This window comes from Rhincodon typus, chromosome 36, assembly GCF_021869965.1.
Source record: "Rhincodon typus isolate 14 chromosome 36, sRhiTyp1.1, whole genome shotgun sequence".
NCBI lineage: Eukaryota > Metazoa > Chordata > Chondrichthyes > Orectolobiformes > Rhincodontidae > Rhincodon > Rhincodon typus.
Window position 1 is genome coordinate 2,906,281 of NC_063367.1, and position 15,013 is coordinate 2,921,293.

At 39.0% G+C, this 15,013-nt stretch overlaps 1 protein-coding gene across 1 annotated transcript in view; it reads left to right on the plus strand.

Moving 5' to 3' along the window:
• The window catches only part of LOC109916808 (fibrillin-1-like), a 589,008-nt gene that overhangs the window by 438,659 nt on the left and 135,336 nt on the right, over positions 1–15,013 (plus strand). Inside the window, exons 30-35 of the mRNA XM_048617021.1 lie at positions 2,739–2,861; positions 3,584–3,706; positions 5,070–5,195; positions 6,053–6,175; positions 6,312–6,434; positions 8,037–8,198. Coding sequence (XP_048472978.1) covers positions 2,739–2,861; positions 3,584–3,706; positions 5,070–5,195; positions 6,053–6,175; positions 6,312–6,434; positions 8,037–8,198 — 780 coding nt within the window. The remainder of the gene's footprint in view (positions 1–2,738; positions 2,862–3,583; positions 3,707–5,069; positions 5,196–6,052; positions 6,176–6,311; positions 6,435–8,036; positions 8,199–15,013) is intronic.

Below are 15,013 nucleotides of genomic sequence, written 5' to 3' on the forward strand. Positions count from 1 at the left end.
GAGAACCACCACTTCGACTGGGACAACACCAAGATCCTGGGACAGGCCAGGCAGAGAAAAGCACGAGAATTCCTGGAAGCATGGCACTCCAGAAAGCATGCTATTAATAAAAACATTGAACTCGACCCTGTATACATTCCACTACGGAGGAAACCCGGAAGTGAGGCAATCCATCGCAACGGACCCCAGAGTTTAAAAACTAGGCGGGAAAACACACCGACGCTTCATCAGAGGCTGCACTGAGGATGTTACCAAGCACGGTAACAAAACGTCTGCGGAACAACAAACCAGCTCGGCGAGCCCACAACCGGAGCTATAGATCTACTCCAAAAACCTTAGTGATTACATGTTAGTACAAGAAAGTACACATTCTTGCATAATGCAAACTGTGATATATTTTTCAATATCATTTATTTTAGAATTAGCATTAGTGGCATATAGCTTTTACTGGGTGTCTGAAGAGTTTAATGATTAATGTAGACATTGCTGTAACCAGGGCAATTTATTTTAAAACAGCTTGAGGGAGTTAGTTTCAGCAGTAAAGTGAGTTCTGTATATATTGGGAAAGTTTTATAACCTAACAAGCTAAACAAGCTCAAGTATTTTTGAACCCCAATCACTTGACAAAGGCTTTTTCCGTTTTTGCAGAAGTCTTTAGATAAAGATAGATGGAGAAGTGCTTCTGAAAAAGGGAGAAGATAGTAAAAGAAAGATTATTTTAGAATAAGGAATTTAATGATAGTCCCAGACTAGAAGTCAGGATAAGACCCTCAATGGGGCTGATTGAATCTGAGAACATTTGAACTCAGATGTATGACAGCTCCTGGAAAAGGTTATCTGACCTTCCAGCCTGGAGTTGAAATTACAATTAAAGCCTACGGAGGTGTTAGAGAAAGGTATTTTGTTTTCTGGTGTGAGTATTTTTGAGTACTATACAGGGGTGTTTTGGGGATCTGTGAAGGAGTTTTTTGGGGGAGTAATGGGAGTGTATTTACCATGCTTTTGATTATTTTTAAGTTTGTGTTGTAAGTCAGTAGTCTGGTTTCATATCTGTTTTATCTTTAGCTTAATACACATCTGTTTTATTGTTAAAATCAAATCTGCAACATTGTATGCTTGACCACCTCATTAAAACCAAAACTGAACAAAAGATTATCCAACAAGCCAGATTTCAACCTGTTATCTGACTTATCCAGTAATACCAGCTGGCATGAAGGCAAGTGGATAACTATATAACAAGGGAAGAACAAACAAAAAGTAAACTATTGATTTGGAAGTGTAGTAAAATTAAAGAGTGTATATAGCTTCAAACTTCTGAGTAATAGAGTCAGTCAGTAGTACTGATAAAATTATGCTTAAAACATATAAAAGAAATTTGTCGCTATTGTTATAATTAATTTAAAAACAGTACACCCATTTTACATCATTGTCTCTCCTTAATCACCATCCTTCCTTTCTTGCTTTGGGCACCCTCACTTGGTCCTCCCTTCCACCCATATGCTGGGCCAAATCTGTAATTCCCTGTTTTCTCTCTCACTCCCTTCTAAAATGGGGTGACATTTGCTACCTTCCAATTGGCAACAATCATTCTAGAAACAATGGAATTTTGGAAGATTATCACCAATCTGTAGCAACCACATTCAACGCTCTGAGATGAAGACCTTCAACTTTCAGACCCATTAATTTCTCAAGTACAGTCTTGTCACTAACATTAATTTCCTTCAACTCCTTCAATTCTCTCCACCAATTTGGATCTTTACTTCTGAGAAATTTCTTGTATGTTTACCAGTGAAAACAGATAAAATAATTATTTAATTTCTCTGTCCTTTCTTTATTCCCCATTATAAATTATCCTGACTCTGTCTTTGTTTTAGCTAAACATTTCCATTTTACGTACTTACAAAAGCTTTTACAGTCTATTCTTATGTTTTTGCTAGATTGCATTCATATTTTATTCTCCCTTTTCTTATTATTTTCTTGGTCCTTCTTTGTTGTATTCTATAAAACCTCCCAGTCTTCAGAGTACTGCTGTTTCTAGTAAATTTATAGGCCATGTTTTAATCTCATGGAATCCTGAACTATTAGCAATGATTGACTGAATATTTTTGAGATTTTTCAAACTTGAAGGAATTTAAAGATTATCTGTTTAATACAGTCATGCTTTCAGTCTACCTCAGCTAATTTGTACCTTATGCTTTTATAATTTCCCTTATTCAAATTTAACACTCTTGTTTCAGAATAAATTATCTTATTCTCAAAAATAATGTAGAATTTTATCATATCGTGGTCATTCATCCTAAAATATTAACTCTGTTTTTTCTCTCTGCAATCCTGTTGAGTTTTTTCCAGCACTGTCTGTTATTATTTCAGATTTCCAGCATCTGCAGTGTTTTACTTTTTGATCATTTTTGGTTTGTTGCTGTACATTTGAATATGTAATCTATCTTCTTTTGAAAAGGTATGACCATTATGAAGAGTACTTTGTGAATCTCCTAGCACTTATTAAATAGCACAGTGACAAACTTTGTCGTAGCGACTTGTTGCTCCATTTGGTAAGATGTCATAATAAGAATGGTTTTCATCTTAAGTTCCTCTTCTGAAAGAGTAAAAGAAAAATTACAAACACAGCACCTCCTTAGTCAAAAATCATCAAAAACAGCAGGTGCAGTTGCATTCCATGAAGTGTGAAAACCTTAACACAACCCGCTGTCATAATCTTTTATTTTTCTCTGTTACAGATATTAATGAATGTGAAATCAGTGCACATAATTGTGACAAATTTGCTATATGTACAAATACACCAGGAAGCTTTAAGTGTGCCTGTGCAGATGGCTGGTCAGGAGATGGCATCAAATGTTCTGGTAAGAAACGTTTTGAAGAAACATTTTGAAAGAAAATATTCTTGTTAAAGAACAATGTTTTAATTTTGAACAAATAGAGGATAAAATCCAAACTCTTGCTGATTTACTTGGGGATTTTTCAGTTTCTTGACAGCTAACCCTGTTGTAAAACTAAAATTCAGAGTTAAGGCCTTACATATAAATCATTGCCCCAGCCTTACTGGCAGTGAGGAGAGCATGATGCAAGTGGTGCCTCAGATCATATGAAGCTTCTAGTTATTCTCACCAGGGGTGTTTTAAGTTTCAATTCTAAACCAGAATTAAAATGTTCAGCAATTGAAATCTTCCCTTCATTGAGTTATCATGCTTGTTACCTCACATAATATCTTCTTTGTGTTGTCTTTATAATTGCAATGTCAGTGTAGTCATGGATCAATTATATTTCATAATATCGATAAGCAACGTGAAGCATCAAAATGCTTTCACATGTTAGGCAAGGATGTTGAGTTATAATTAGTATAGGTCCTTACCTTTAGATTATTTAAAAAATCCAGTCTGGACTTAATTGCTTGATCTCAATTCCAAATGAGATCAGATTCCTCAAATGATTAATTTTGCATTGATGACAAATTGGGGCTGAATGTTATCTGAAATGAAACATGTCAGAATGAGTGTTGCACGTGGTTGGAGGAAACTTTAAACTATTGTGAATGCACTGACGATAAATAATTGTATTTGCAAAGATGTGGATGAGTGTTCAAATGGAACCCATAAGTGCAGCCCCAATGCTGAATGCATGAACACAGATGGCTCATATCGATGTACATGTAAAGAGGGTTACAAAGGAGATGGCATGTTTTGTACTGGTAAGCTCAAAGATCAAATACTTCTTAAAAAATATTATTTTGCTCATTATCATGCATAACTTTAATGACCAGAAGACCTTAATGTGTTTATCTCTTAATATACAAAATGATATTTTCCATATTTCTTAAGACTTAACATTAAAATAGACAACTGAAAGTTTCTTGTCCACTAGTGTTGTTGTTGCAGTTACAACTTATGTTTAAAAAGTGCTTTCATATAACAAACCTGAAACCAAAAGTGATCCAAGAAGGTTTGAAGGAAAGTGATCAAAAGCATGATTAAAGATACAGTTTTGAGGAGGAATTTAAACAAATGTATAGTTAGCAAATTAGAGGAAATTGAGAATGTAATTCTAGATGGTTTAAAAATTCTAATGAAACAAAAGCAGAAAACTCAGGAGTCATAGACATAGATAAAGCAATAGGGGATTGCACAAATGAGTAGGATTTAACTATGTAGGTAAATACAGGGATTGTGAATTTGAGGTGTTGTGGGGCCAAGTGTATTTGCAAAGGCAAAATGGTGGGCTGGCAAACTACAGTGTAGTCATAATTTATGGATTATCTGGAAGGAAACGCATAAAGGCAGCGAGATAAGTATTCAAATGGTTTGACTTGCACATAACAAGGTCGTCAATAAGAGCTCATTAACAAAAGGAGTCAACAATAAGGATAGAAGCAAGTAATGTTGCAGTAGATATAATTTCTGTTCATCATAAAAATTAGCATTAATATTAATCATTCTTTTCCTTACAAAGTCAATACTTATTGTTTAGAGTTAATAAACTATAATAGGTTATTATTTCTTATTCTTGTTACTGGTGTTAAAATTTTGAATATATTCATCTTCTCGAGAATCTTTTCATAACTTTCATCAATGATTAGTCCTCAAAATAATTGTTGACCTTGAAGAGTTTTGAGGCACAATTTGAAAAATGGGCTGATAAATATTGCATAATACAATCCTTTGTGGTTTGAAAACATCACCATTCACTGCAGATTCCCTGCAGTGAATAGCTGAATCTCAGACCATGAAGATTTCAGGCTTGGTCTATGATCTTTGCTGAATAAACTATCTAATCTGGAGAAGCTTTAAGGACACAATAATTGGCCACAGTGTGCAGACATGAGTGTAGGGTTCTGAGTCCTGATGGATAACAAGTAGCCTGTAGTTAAAATAAAAGAATTTGAACAAAAGGTCTCTTGAGGAGTGGTGCTGAATATGTTTCTGAAAATAATTAATTTATGTATGCTCCTTTGTGTTCTCTCCATTCTGGTCAGAATAAAATGTACTCTTTGAATTTTATATATTAAAAGGATTTCAGTGTTCTCAGTATGTTCAATTTTTTCTCCTTTGTGACAGACATTGACGAATGTGCTGAAAATGTGAACTTCTGTGAGAATGGCCATTGCTTAAATGCACCTGGAGGCTACCGTTGTGAATGTGACATGGGCTTTGTGCCAACTGTGGATGGCAGGGCGTGTCAAGGTATGGATCATCTATCCATTTATAATTGTGCTTCTCTTCTCTCTAAATATTAGACATGCCGTGGAAGTTTTATATAACAAAAATGTTGGGGTCCAAGAAATGCCATTGTGTTATTATTGGGCCGTGTTACTGCTGAACTTATCAGACAATCAAATAATATTTAGACTGGCCTTGCCTATTGTCAGCATGATAATGTACAGAATCTATCTGAATAACATTTCATCTCAATTTAGGTAGTCAAAGCAGTTACTGTTGCAAATAGAGACTTTAGTTAATTCATCCATGAGCACATCTTCATAGACACTCCATGCAATGAGATTTAAAGGACAATGCAAACAGTAGTTTGATTTTTTTTTACAGATAAGTAAGTATTGAAAATAAATTCTGCTGCAGTTGGACATTCACTTTGATTAGAGGATATTTAGTATGAGAATAGTGTATAATTATATGGTCTGAATTACTGACTGCAAAGGTTTTGTGAAGTGTATGCTCAATGTATGATTGATCAAATTAAAAAAGTAACCATTTAAAAATGCCAACATGCCAGATGGGGAATTTTTTTGGAAGCTATGAGACTTCCCTCCAACACCAATTTTGCAGTATGTTGATACACAGTATATCAGATGTCTTTAGACTTGAGATAAAGTTTTATAACTATGGTGTCAAAGCTTGTTTTTGTCCTGCACTATTAATGCAGCTTAATAAAATGTTTTCCAGAGTATCCTCTTCTGTACCTGTTGCAAGTTTTTGGAGATAAATAAATGATGAATAGATTTCCTTTGTATTTATAAGTCCAGTGAAGACTTGTTCTATGTTCTAAAAGGTTGTTTTCAGTAAGTTTTTAATTTATTTTCCAGATGTTGACGAATGCTCATTTGCTGACATTTGTGTCTTTGGAAGATGCCAAAATCTTCCAGGACTTTTCAGATGTGAATGTGATTTGGGTTATGAGCTAGACAGGAGTGGCGGCAACTGCACAGGTAAAATGTTGTCTTCTCTTGATAAATAATATTACTAAGGTATTATTTCTCAGAAATTTAGAACAATTAATGGAAGTTTTACAGTATTTAGAGCATGACTTTAAAATATCTCATATATTTTGGAAATCTTTTACAGATGTCAATGAGTGTGCAAATCCAGTTAATTGTATAAACGGAATTTGTGTTAATACCCCTGGAAGCTATGTTTGCAACTGCCCATCTGAATTTGAGTTGAACCCAACTGGAGTGGGGTGTGTTGGTATGTTACAATTCATATTAAACAAGTTGGATCAGACAATTTGTATTGTAATCATAGTTAAGCAATGATCTCAAAGTTACCTAAAAGAAACATGGGAAAGCTACTAATTTTAGAGAAAAATGTCAGTGCACTTGAGCACCTCATAGCATAGTGTGTTGAATGCAGGTTCAAACCTATTACTAGAGAATTATTGATTTTCGAAGTCATGGAGTCTTACAGCATAGAAACAGGCCTTTCAGCCCACCATGTTTACGCTGACCGACACCAAAATACACTAATCCCATTTACCGGCATTTGTTCCACAGCATTTGTTCAAATGCCCTGGCATTCTAAGTGCTCGTCCAGATGCTGCTTAAATGTTGTGAGAGTACCTGCCTCCACCACCCTCTCAGAGAGCATGTTTCACATTATATCACCCTCTGGGTGAAAACATTATTCCTCAGATCCCCTCTCAACAACTTTCTCCTCACCTTAAACTTATGCCCTCTGGTCCTGGACAAGTCTGCCATGGGGAAATGATTTTCACGATCTATCTTGCCTATGCCTCTCTTAATTTTGTATACCTCATTCATAGCTCCCCTCAGCCTCCTCTGCTCCAGGGAAAACAAAATCATTTATTCAATCTTTTCTAATTGAGACATCCTGGTAAATGTCCTGTGCACCCTCTCCAGTGCAATCACATCCTTCTGATAGTATGGTGATCAGAACTGCTCACAAGTATTCTATCTATGACTTAATCAATGTTTTATAAAGTTGTAACAAGACTTTCTTTATGCATTTTTATGCCCATTAAAACATGTAATATCTTTTCCTTATTTATTGTGCATATTTTCAGACTATCTCAAGTAAAGGTGGGTTCAAGAAAAAGAGAATTATAAGCAGGAGATTTATACGGAGACACACTTATAGTCCTCTCAATGGCAGATTTCATAGTAATACTGTTGGTAGCCTGCGAGCAGGCAGTTAATGCAATCTCTTAACCTGGAATAATATAGATTGCATACAGAATCAATGCAATAGAATAGGTGATAAAAGTCATTTTCATGTTATTTATTTCGGATCAGCTTGTAGCAATAGTTTGAGATAGATTCATATCCTGCGGTACATCATTAGGGCCCAAGAGTCATTTTCATGGTATAGAGAATGTGGAACTGGTTCCAAAAATGAAAAGCTAAAGTTGTGTAACTCTGTAACTGGTTGGTAACTTTTCAGGATTTCTTTTCCAGGTCTGTACATATAGCTTTAATTTAGAACTGTGATCAAGTTCTGTTCTTTCAGTTTTAAGTAATTCTTAAGTATTGGCTATGATAACAGTAAAGCTGCTGCTTATTGTTGGGTTTGATATTTTTAATCCACCTGTTTGAATATGTTATGGTGCATCTCTGGGAAAGGTGGTCTCTGAGCCCAGAGCTCTGGCCCAGAAGTAGGGACACTACCATTGTGTCTCAAGGTTCCTAAATATTTGTGTGTACAGCCACAGCTTAATGTTGGAAGTCCCTTTTTAGGAAGTACGCAGAATGTGTTTCAAGAGCATTTACAAACTACTTAATGTTTACTGTAACAAAATAATTAATACTTGTAAATGATGCGTTTTATTACTAGATCCTCGCTTGGGCAAGTGCTTCTTGGAATATTCATTGCGTGGAGATAACACCCTTTCTTGCAGTAATGAGATTGGAGTGGGAGTTTCAAGAGCTTCTTGTTGCTGTTCTTTGGGCAGAGCCTGGGGGTTTCCATGCGAACTTTGTCCTTCTATCAATTCATGTAAGAGTTTAGAAACACTTTAAAGCTATTTTCTAACTTCATTTGAGATATTTCACTGTATCAGTAGTACTTGCCATTATATTGGTTTATTGAGATGCTTAACAATCAGTTATTATTTTGTTGCACAATTTTTCTGTCATACATAGTTCTTTCTCATTCCAATGCAGTATAAGTACTTGGGTGATAGAAAGTCATAGAGTCATATAGCATGGAAACAGACCTCTCAGCCCAACTCATCTATGCCAACCAGGGTTCCTAAACCGAACTAGTCCCATTTGCCTGCGTCTGGCCTGTATCCTTCTAAACTTTTCTTATCCAAAAACCCGTATAAATGTGTTTTAAAATGTTGTAATTGTACCCACTTCCACCACTTCCTCTGGTAGCTCATTCCATACACGCACCACCCTCCATGAGAAAAAGTTGACCTTCAGGTCCCTTTTAAATCTTTCCCATTTCAGCTTAAGCCTATGCCCTTAGTTTTAGATTCCCTACCCTGAAAAAGTACCAGCCTATGCAGCCTCTGTTTCTAACTCAAACCTTCCAGCCTTGATAACAACATTGTACATCTTTTGGCACCCTTTCCAGTTTAATAACATACTTCCTATAGCAGGGTGATCAGAATTGTGGCCTTACCAATATCTCATACAGCTGTAACATAACATCTCAACTCCTGTACTCAGTGCTCAGACTGATGAAGGCAAGCATGCCAAACACCTTTATCACCACCCTGTCTACCTGTGATGCCACTTTCATGGAACTATGTACCTTCACTGAAATAACTGCATAGATACTGATATCCAATCACCAAGTCACACTTTATTTACATGTGGAGAGTTTTTGACACTGACCCAGCTCCCTCAGAGTCAGCTTTCAGAGAGAAAGGATGTCTGTCAGTCTTCTGTTTAGCTGTGAGCCGGGGTTCCCCGATTGGGCCAGATTAAATGTCCCAGTCAGGAAACTCATATTCTATGAGGTCCCCAGCTGACCTCGTTACAATCACTACATCCTTCCCCCTCTGAGTCGACGGCATAGGCTGGTTCTTCTTTTTTGTAGCTATTCCTGGGGCTTTTAAGCACCAAGTCAGGTTCCTCCAACTCTGCTTCTCATACAGGTGGCATGTAACACACAATAGCTCGCCTCTTGCGCCCAGAGCATCTCGAAAGAAATTCATTCTTTTCTGCAGACAGCAAAGATATCGAAGCAGTGACATCCACCGTGTCCATCTCAGATTCCAAGGTATCTTCAACATTTGACGAAGAGGCAGAAACCACAGGTTCTGAAACAGTTGGAAAGATTGTCGAGGTGGTGGGCACGTTTTGCTCCCGCACCATTTATGAGTTTGCAGCTTTCATATGGTCTACATGATTGTTCAGGACCATCGCACCTACCTGAACTTTATACATCACTGGACCTGACCTCGCATTGACCATGCATCTTACACCATGAAGGGCTATTTCTATGCTTCCTGTCCCCTGAAGTAAACTGTCTCTCTCACTTAGCAGAATCTCATGTCCGGCATTGGTGTTCCTGATGCCATTTCATCCTTCCCCTCCCCAAGACCAGGAAGATCAGATTTAACCTCATGCAGAGTCTTCTCCCCATTAGCAACTCTGCTGAAGCTATCCCTGTAATTGCATAAGGGGTGGGCCTGTAATACAATAGGAACTGGGACAGTTTGGTATCTAGTGAAGCTGTAGGCTGTTTCTTTAAACCTGCCTTCAAAGTTTGGACTGCTTTTACATGTCATCGGTAGGAAATACTCAAATTCCCTGCTGGTAAACGATAGCCTGTGACCAAGTCTTCCTGGAGCTTATGTATTGTAAAAGACGCATTCAGTTTTTCTATCATTGTCCCCATGTTTGACAAATGAACTCTATGCACATCCAGCCACTTTGAGTGGGCATCCACAATGACTAAGAACATTGACCGCATGAAAGAATGTGCACAGTCAACGAACAACCAAGTCCAGGGTTTACCTGGTCATTCCCATGACTGTGGGGAGATGCTAGCGCTAATTTTTGTCCTTTTTGATACTCTGGGCACTGCCACACCAATGCAGCTATGTCTGCATCCAGTCCTGACCACCAGATGTAACTTCTTGCCAACATCTTCATTTTGGATTTCCCTGGATGACTCTGGTGGAGTTCAGCCAGTATCTGGTGGCAGCCTTTGCTCAGGACAATCACTGTTGCTCCCCATAATAATATGCTGTCCTCACTGTGATTAGGTCTCTCTGGGTCCAAAAAGATTTCAATTCTGGTTGAGATGGCCCTTTGGCTTTCCCCATCACTGTCAGTTGTTTCAGTTTTGCCAGGACCAGATCTTTCTGTGTCAAAAGTCTGATATTGTCAGCTGTGACTGGAAGATGTCCAGAAAATTTAAAACATTATGGATTCTTTCAATGACTGTACCACCACTAGTGTATCTGCCAGTGGGTGGGAGCTCAATGCATCCTCATTTGCTACTTGACCTCTCAACTGATGTTCCAGTTTGTAATCATATGCACTTAGTATTAGAGCCCACTGCTGTATTCAGCCTGAAGCTATGGGCAGCACTGCTTTGTCCTCTTTAAGTAGACCCAGCAGGGGTTTGTGGTCTGTTATTTTTACAAATTTAAGGTATTAGTAGAACTTCCTGACTCCAGTTATGACCACCAAACTTTCCCTCTGTATCTGGACTTATTCATGCTCTGCATTAGCTAAAGTCCTGGATACATACACTATTAGTGTTCGTCTACATGGGGCCACCCATGAGTTAATACTACTACGATGCTGTACGGGGAGGCATCGCATGTCAATGCCAGTTCTTGCTTACAACACCTTAGAGGATGGTAGTTGTTTCCTCATTCCCTAAAAGCTATTGCTTGGCCATTTCCAAGGCTGACCCTTTTCTAGGAGTTGATACAACTCCAGGATGGAGGCCAGGTTATGTATGAACTTTCTGTAATAATTCACCAGCCCAAGGAAAGACCAGAACAGACATGGGAGCCCGGGCACCTTTGTTCACCCTCACATTATCTTCTAACGTGTGTAACCTGGTCTTGACGACTATGTCACCTGGGGTGTCTGGAATACATATTTTTCCCTCCTAAGATGTAGCATGCCTGACAGAAACATCTAACAACAATGTCCAAGTTCTCGAAGTGCTTCCTATTGGTCTTCCCTGTTATTAGCACAACCTGGGGGAGACCTTGTAAAATCCGCTGAAAAATTGCACAGGCTGACAATACCTCAAATGGTAGCTTCGCGTATTGACATAAATTATGGGTATTAATTGTAAGGTACTTCTGGGAATCCTCATCTAACTGTAATTGCAAGTATGCATTGCTCATGTCCAGCTTTGTGGAGGACAGCCCCCCTGTTAGCTTTGCATATAAATCCTCTAATGCAAGGGATTAGGTATTTATTCAACTGTGAATATTGGCTTACTGGGCTTCACAATCCAGTGCTGCCCATTCTGCAACCTGGACTAGTTTGATGACTACTTCGCTTCCCAGCCTTATGATTTCTGCCTCTACTTTTGCCGTAAAGTAATAGCACTGGGCGGGCCTTGCAGAATTGTGAAATTGCTTCCTGGTTCACATGCAAGGTGGTCATGGCTCATTTGATAGTCCCTGAAACTTCCTGAAAAACTTCAGAGTATTTATTTTGGACTTCACTGAGGCAGCCATTTTCTAATCGAAAAATGTTACGCTGATTTAGGTGAATCTTTCTCAGCCAATTTCGCCCAATCAAGCTTGGGCCCGAGCCTTTGACTACAATCAGTGGTAACTGAACCAGCTGCTTCTCATAAGCCGAAGTTCTACCCTTAATCTGTAAAGGTTCCCTTTAGTCTAGCCAAGGTCTTGCATTAACTTAAGGATTAGAGTCTAGAGCAAATTTTGTTAAAGACTGGTTCTGTGATCACCAAAACAGCCATGCCAGTAGCAACCTCCATTCAAACCTGGTGACCATTTAAACAGACGTTTATTTGGATTGATTCTGATTGGAAGGTTGCTAAGCAATTTAACTGTTCCTAACCAGATGTAGGTGGGATTCCCAGAATGTGCACTTTCCTGGATACTGGCCTCTGAGTTCTCTTACTCAATATAGGTCTAGTTGGGACTCATTTGCCGTCTCAAGTCTGCATGTGGACAGCAACTAAAATGGCTTGGTAGTCCAGATCCTGAAGAAATTTTTAACTGTTTAGCCAACGCTTGGCTTTGTTTTGGGGTTTTGTTGTGGGCTGACCTGGAGTTCCTCTGTTCAGGATGTATCCTCGATGAGGCTATGCAATTGCCTTCACTCAAGCTTAGTCGGACTGGCAAGGCTGTCCACTTCCATCAGAATATCTTGCATCTAATGTTCCACATGCTGCATTTTCCAATGATAAAGCCAGTTGCAGTTTGAAGGCCAGTTAAGCTCCAGCAGTTGGCGCTTTTGCATGGTTACATTATTAATCTCTTGCAGCAGACAGTCTCTCAGCATCTCATTAAGGGTTAAACCAAAGTCACATGCCTCTGCCAGCTGTGTTAACTTAGTCAAAAATCCCGATAACAGATTCCCCTGCTTCTCAAACTGCCAAGTAAAACTGAGAGCATCTCAGAATTAACAGAGACATCAAGTTGTAATATTCCTTAACTAAATCTGTCAACCCTTGAAAGCTTTTAGTATCTGGTGCCTCAGGGAAAGTTAGGTTCCTAATAACTGAAAATGCCATGGCTCCACAAGCTGTCAGGAGATTTACTCATTGCTTTTCGTCTGCCCCAATGTCATTTGCTTGGGAAAAAAAAACTCATTCTTCCCACATTATGGGCCCAGTCTTCGACAGCAGGATCGAACAAATCATGCTTCCCAAATAACGACATAACGCCAAAAATGTTGACTCCAACTCAAAGATAACTGTTGCGAATGATTTTTTTCAGGAGCATGCTTTTCTCTCATTGCCATTGAAATGACTCCACAGAGACCAGTATCCGGTCACCAAGTCACTCTTTACTTACACATATTCCTGTAGTTACCTGTCAGCCAAGGCTCCCTGATTGGATTGGATTAACAGCTCTAATCAGATAACTCCTATTCGATGATGGCCACCTGGCTGACCTTGTTACAATCACTGCATTCACCCTAGGCCTGTCTGTTTGACAACACTGCCCAGAATCCTACCATTAACTGTGCCAGTCCTGCCTGGTTTGTCTTAACAAAATGCAACATCTTGCATTTATCTGAATTAAACGCCATCAGCCATTCATGAGCCCACTGCCCCAGTTGATCAAGATTCCGTTGAACTCTTAGATAACCTTCTTCACTGTCCACTATACCACAATTTTGCTGTCATCTGCTAACTTACTAACCATGCCTCCTATATTCTCATCCAAATCGTTCATATAAACGACGAACAACAATGGACCCAGCACCGATCCTTGTAGTACACATTTAGTCGTAGGCTTCCAGTCTGAACAACAATCCCCTGCCACCAAACTCTGTCTCTTACTGTCAAGCCAAATTTGTGGCCAATTGGCTAACTCTCCCTGGATCCCATGTGATCTAACTTGCTAACCCGTCTACCATGTGGAACCTTGTTGAAGGCCTTGCTAAAGTCCATGCAGGCAATGTCTACCGCCCTGCCATCGTCTATCTTCTTGGTCACCTCTTCAAGTGTGTGAGACATGATTTCCCACACACAAAGCCATGCTGACTATCCCAGTCAGTCTTTGCCTCTCCAAAAGCATGTGGATCCTGTCTCTTAGAATCCCCTCCAACAACTTACTCACCAATCTGTAGTTCCCTGGCTTTTCCTTGCAGCCTTTCTTAAATAATGGCACAACATTAGCCACCCTCCAGCCTTCCGGCATCTCATCCATGGATTTCGATGATACAAATTGCAGCCTAGGGGCCCCGCAATTTTTCCACTAGTCTTCCACAATGTCCTGGGATACACTTGGTCAGGTACTGGATATTTACCTACCTTTACACATTTTAAAAGCTCCAGCACCTCCTCTTCTGTAATGTGGACTCTTCAAGACATCACTATTTATTTCTCTGGGTGCCCTAACTTCCATGTCTTTCTCCACGGTAAATACTAACACAAAATATTTGTTTAGGATCTCACCCATCTCTGTCAAAAGAGAGATAGCAGGAACTGCAGATGCTGGAGGATCTGAGATAACAAGGTGTACAGCTGGATGAACACAGCAGGCCAAGCAGCATCAGAGCAGGATTTTCTGAAGAAGGGTCTAGGCCCGAAACGTCAGCCTTCCTTCTCCTCTGATGCTGCTTGGTGTGCTGTGTTCATCCAGCTCTACACCTTGTTATCTCTATCAAAAGAGATCTCATTTTATTATCGTGGTTCCAAATGGTGGAAACTTTATGAATCAACCTTTCAAGTATGTTTACCTTTCTAAAAAAAATCAAACTACAATGCTTGAACCCCACAAATGTGTTTGTTTATTCAGCAATGAGTGTAATGAATCGCAATAGAATCTTTTTTTCACATTAATGCCACAAAGAAACCAGCTTCTAAAATTATAGGCTTCCAATTGGGCAGATACCCAGTTTTTAATGAATTAAAATCTATGTTTTTAAAATAAAATTCTGCTATTACCAGAATGTGCATTAGAAATGTAAAAGCATACTTTTTGAATTGAAGACCGTTAGAACAAATAGATTGATGCATATTTATCAGCAATAGATTTAAGAGAGGATGCAAATAAATGGTGCAAGCAAAAGAAAACCCTAACCCTAACCCTAACCCCTCCTCCCACCTCAAGCCGCACCTCCATCTCCTACCGACCAACCTCATCCCGCCCCCTTGACCTGTCCGTCCTCCCTGGACTG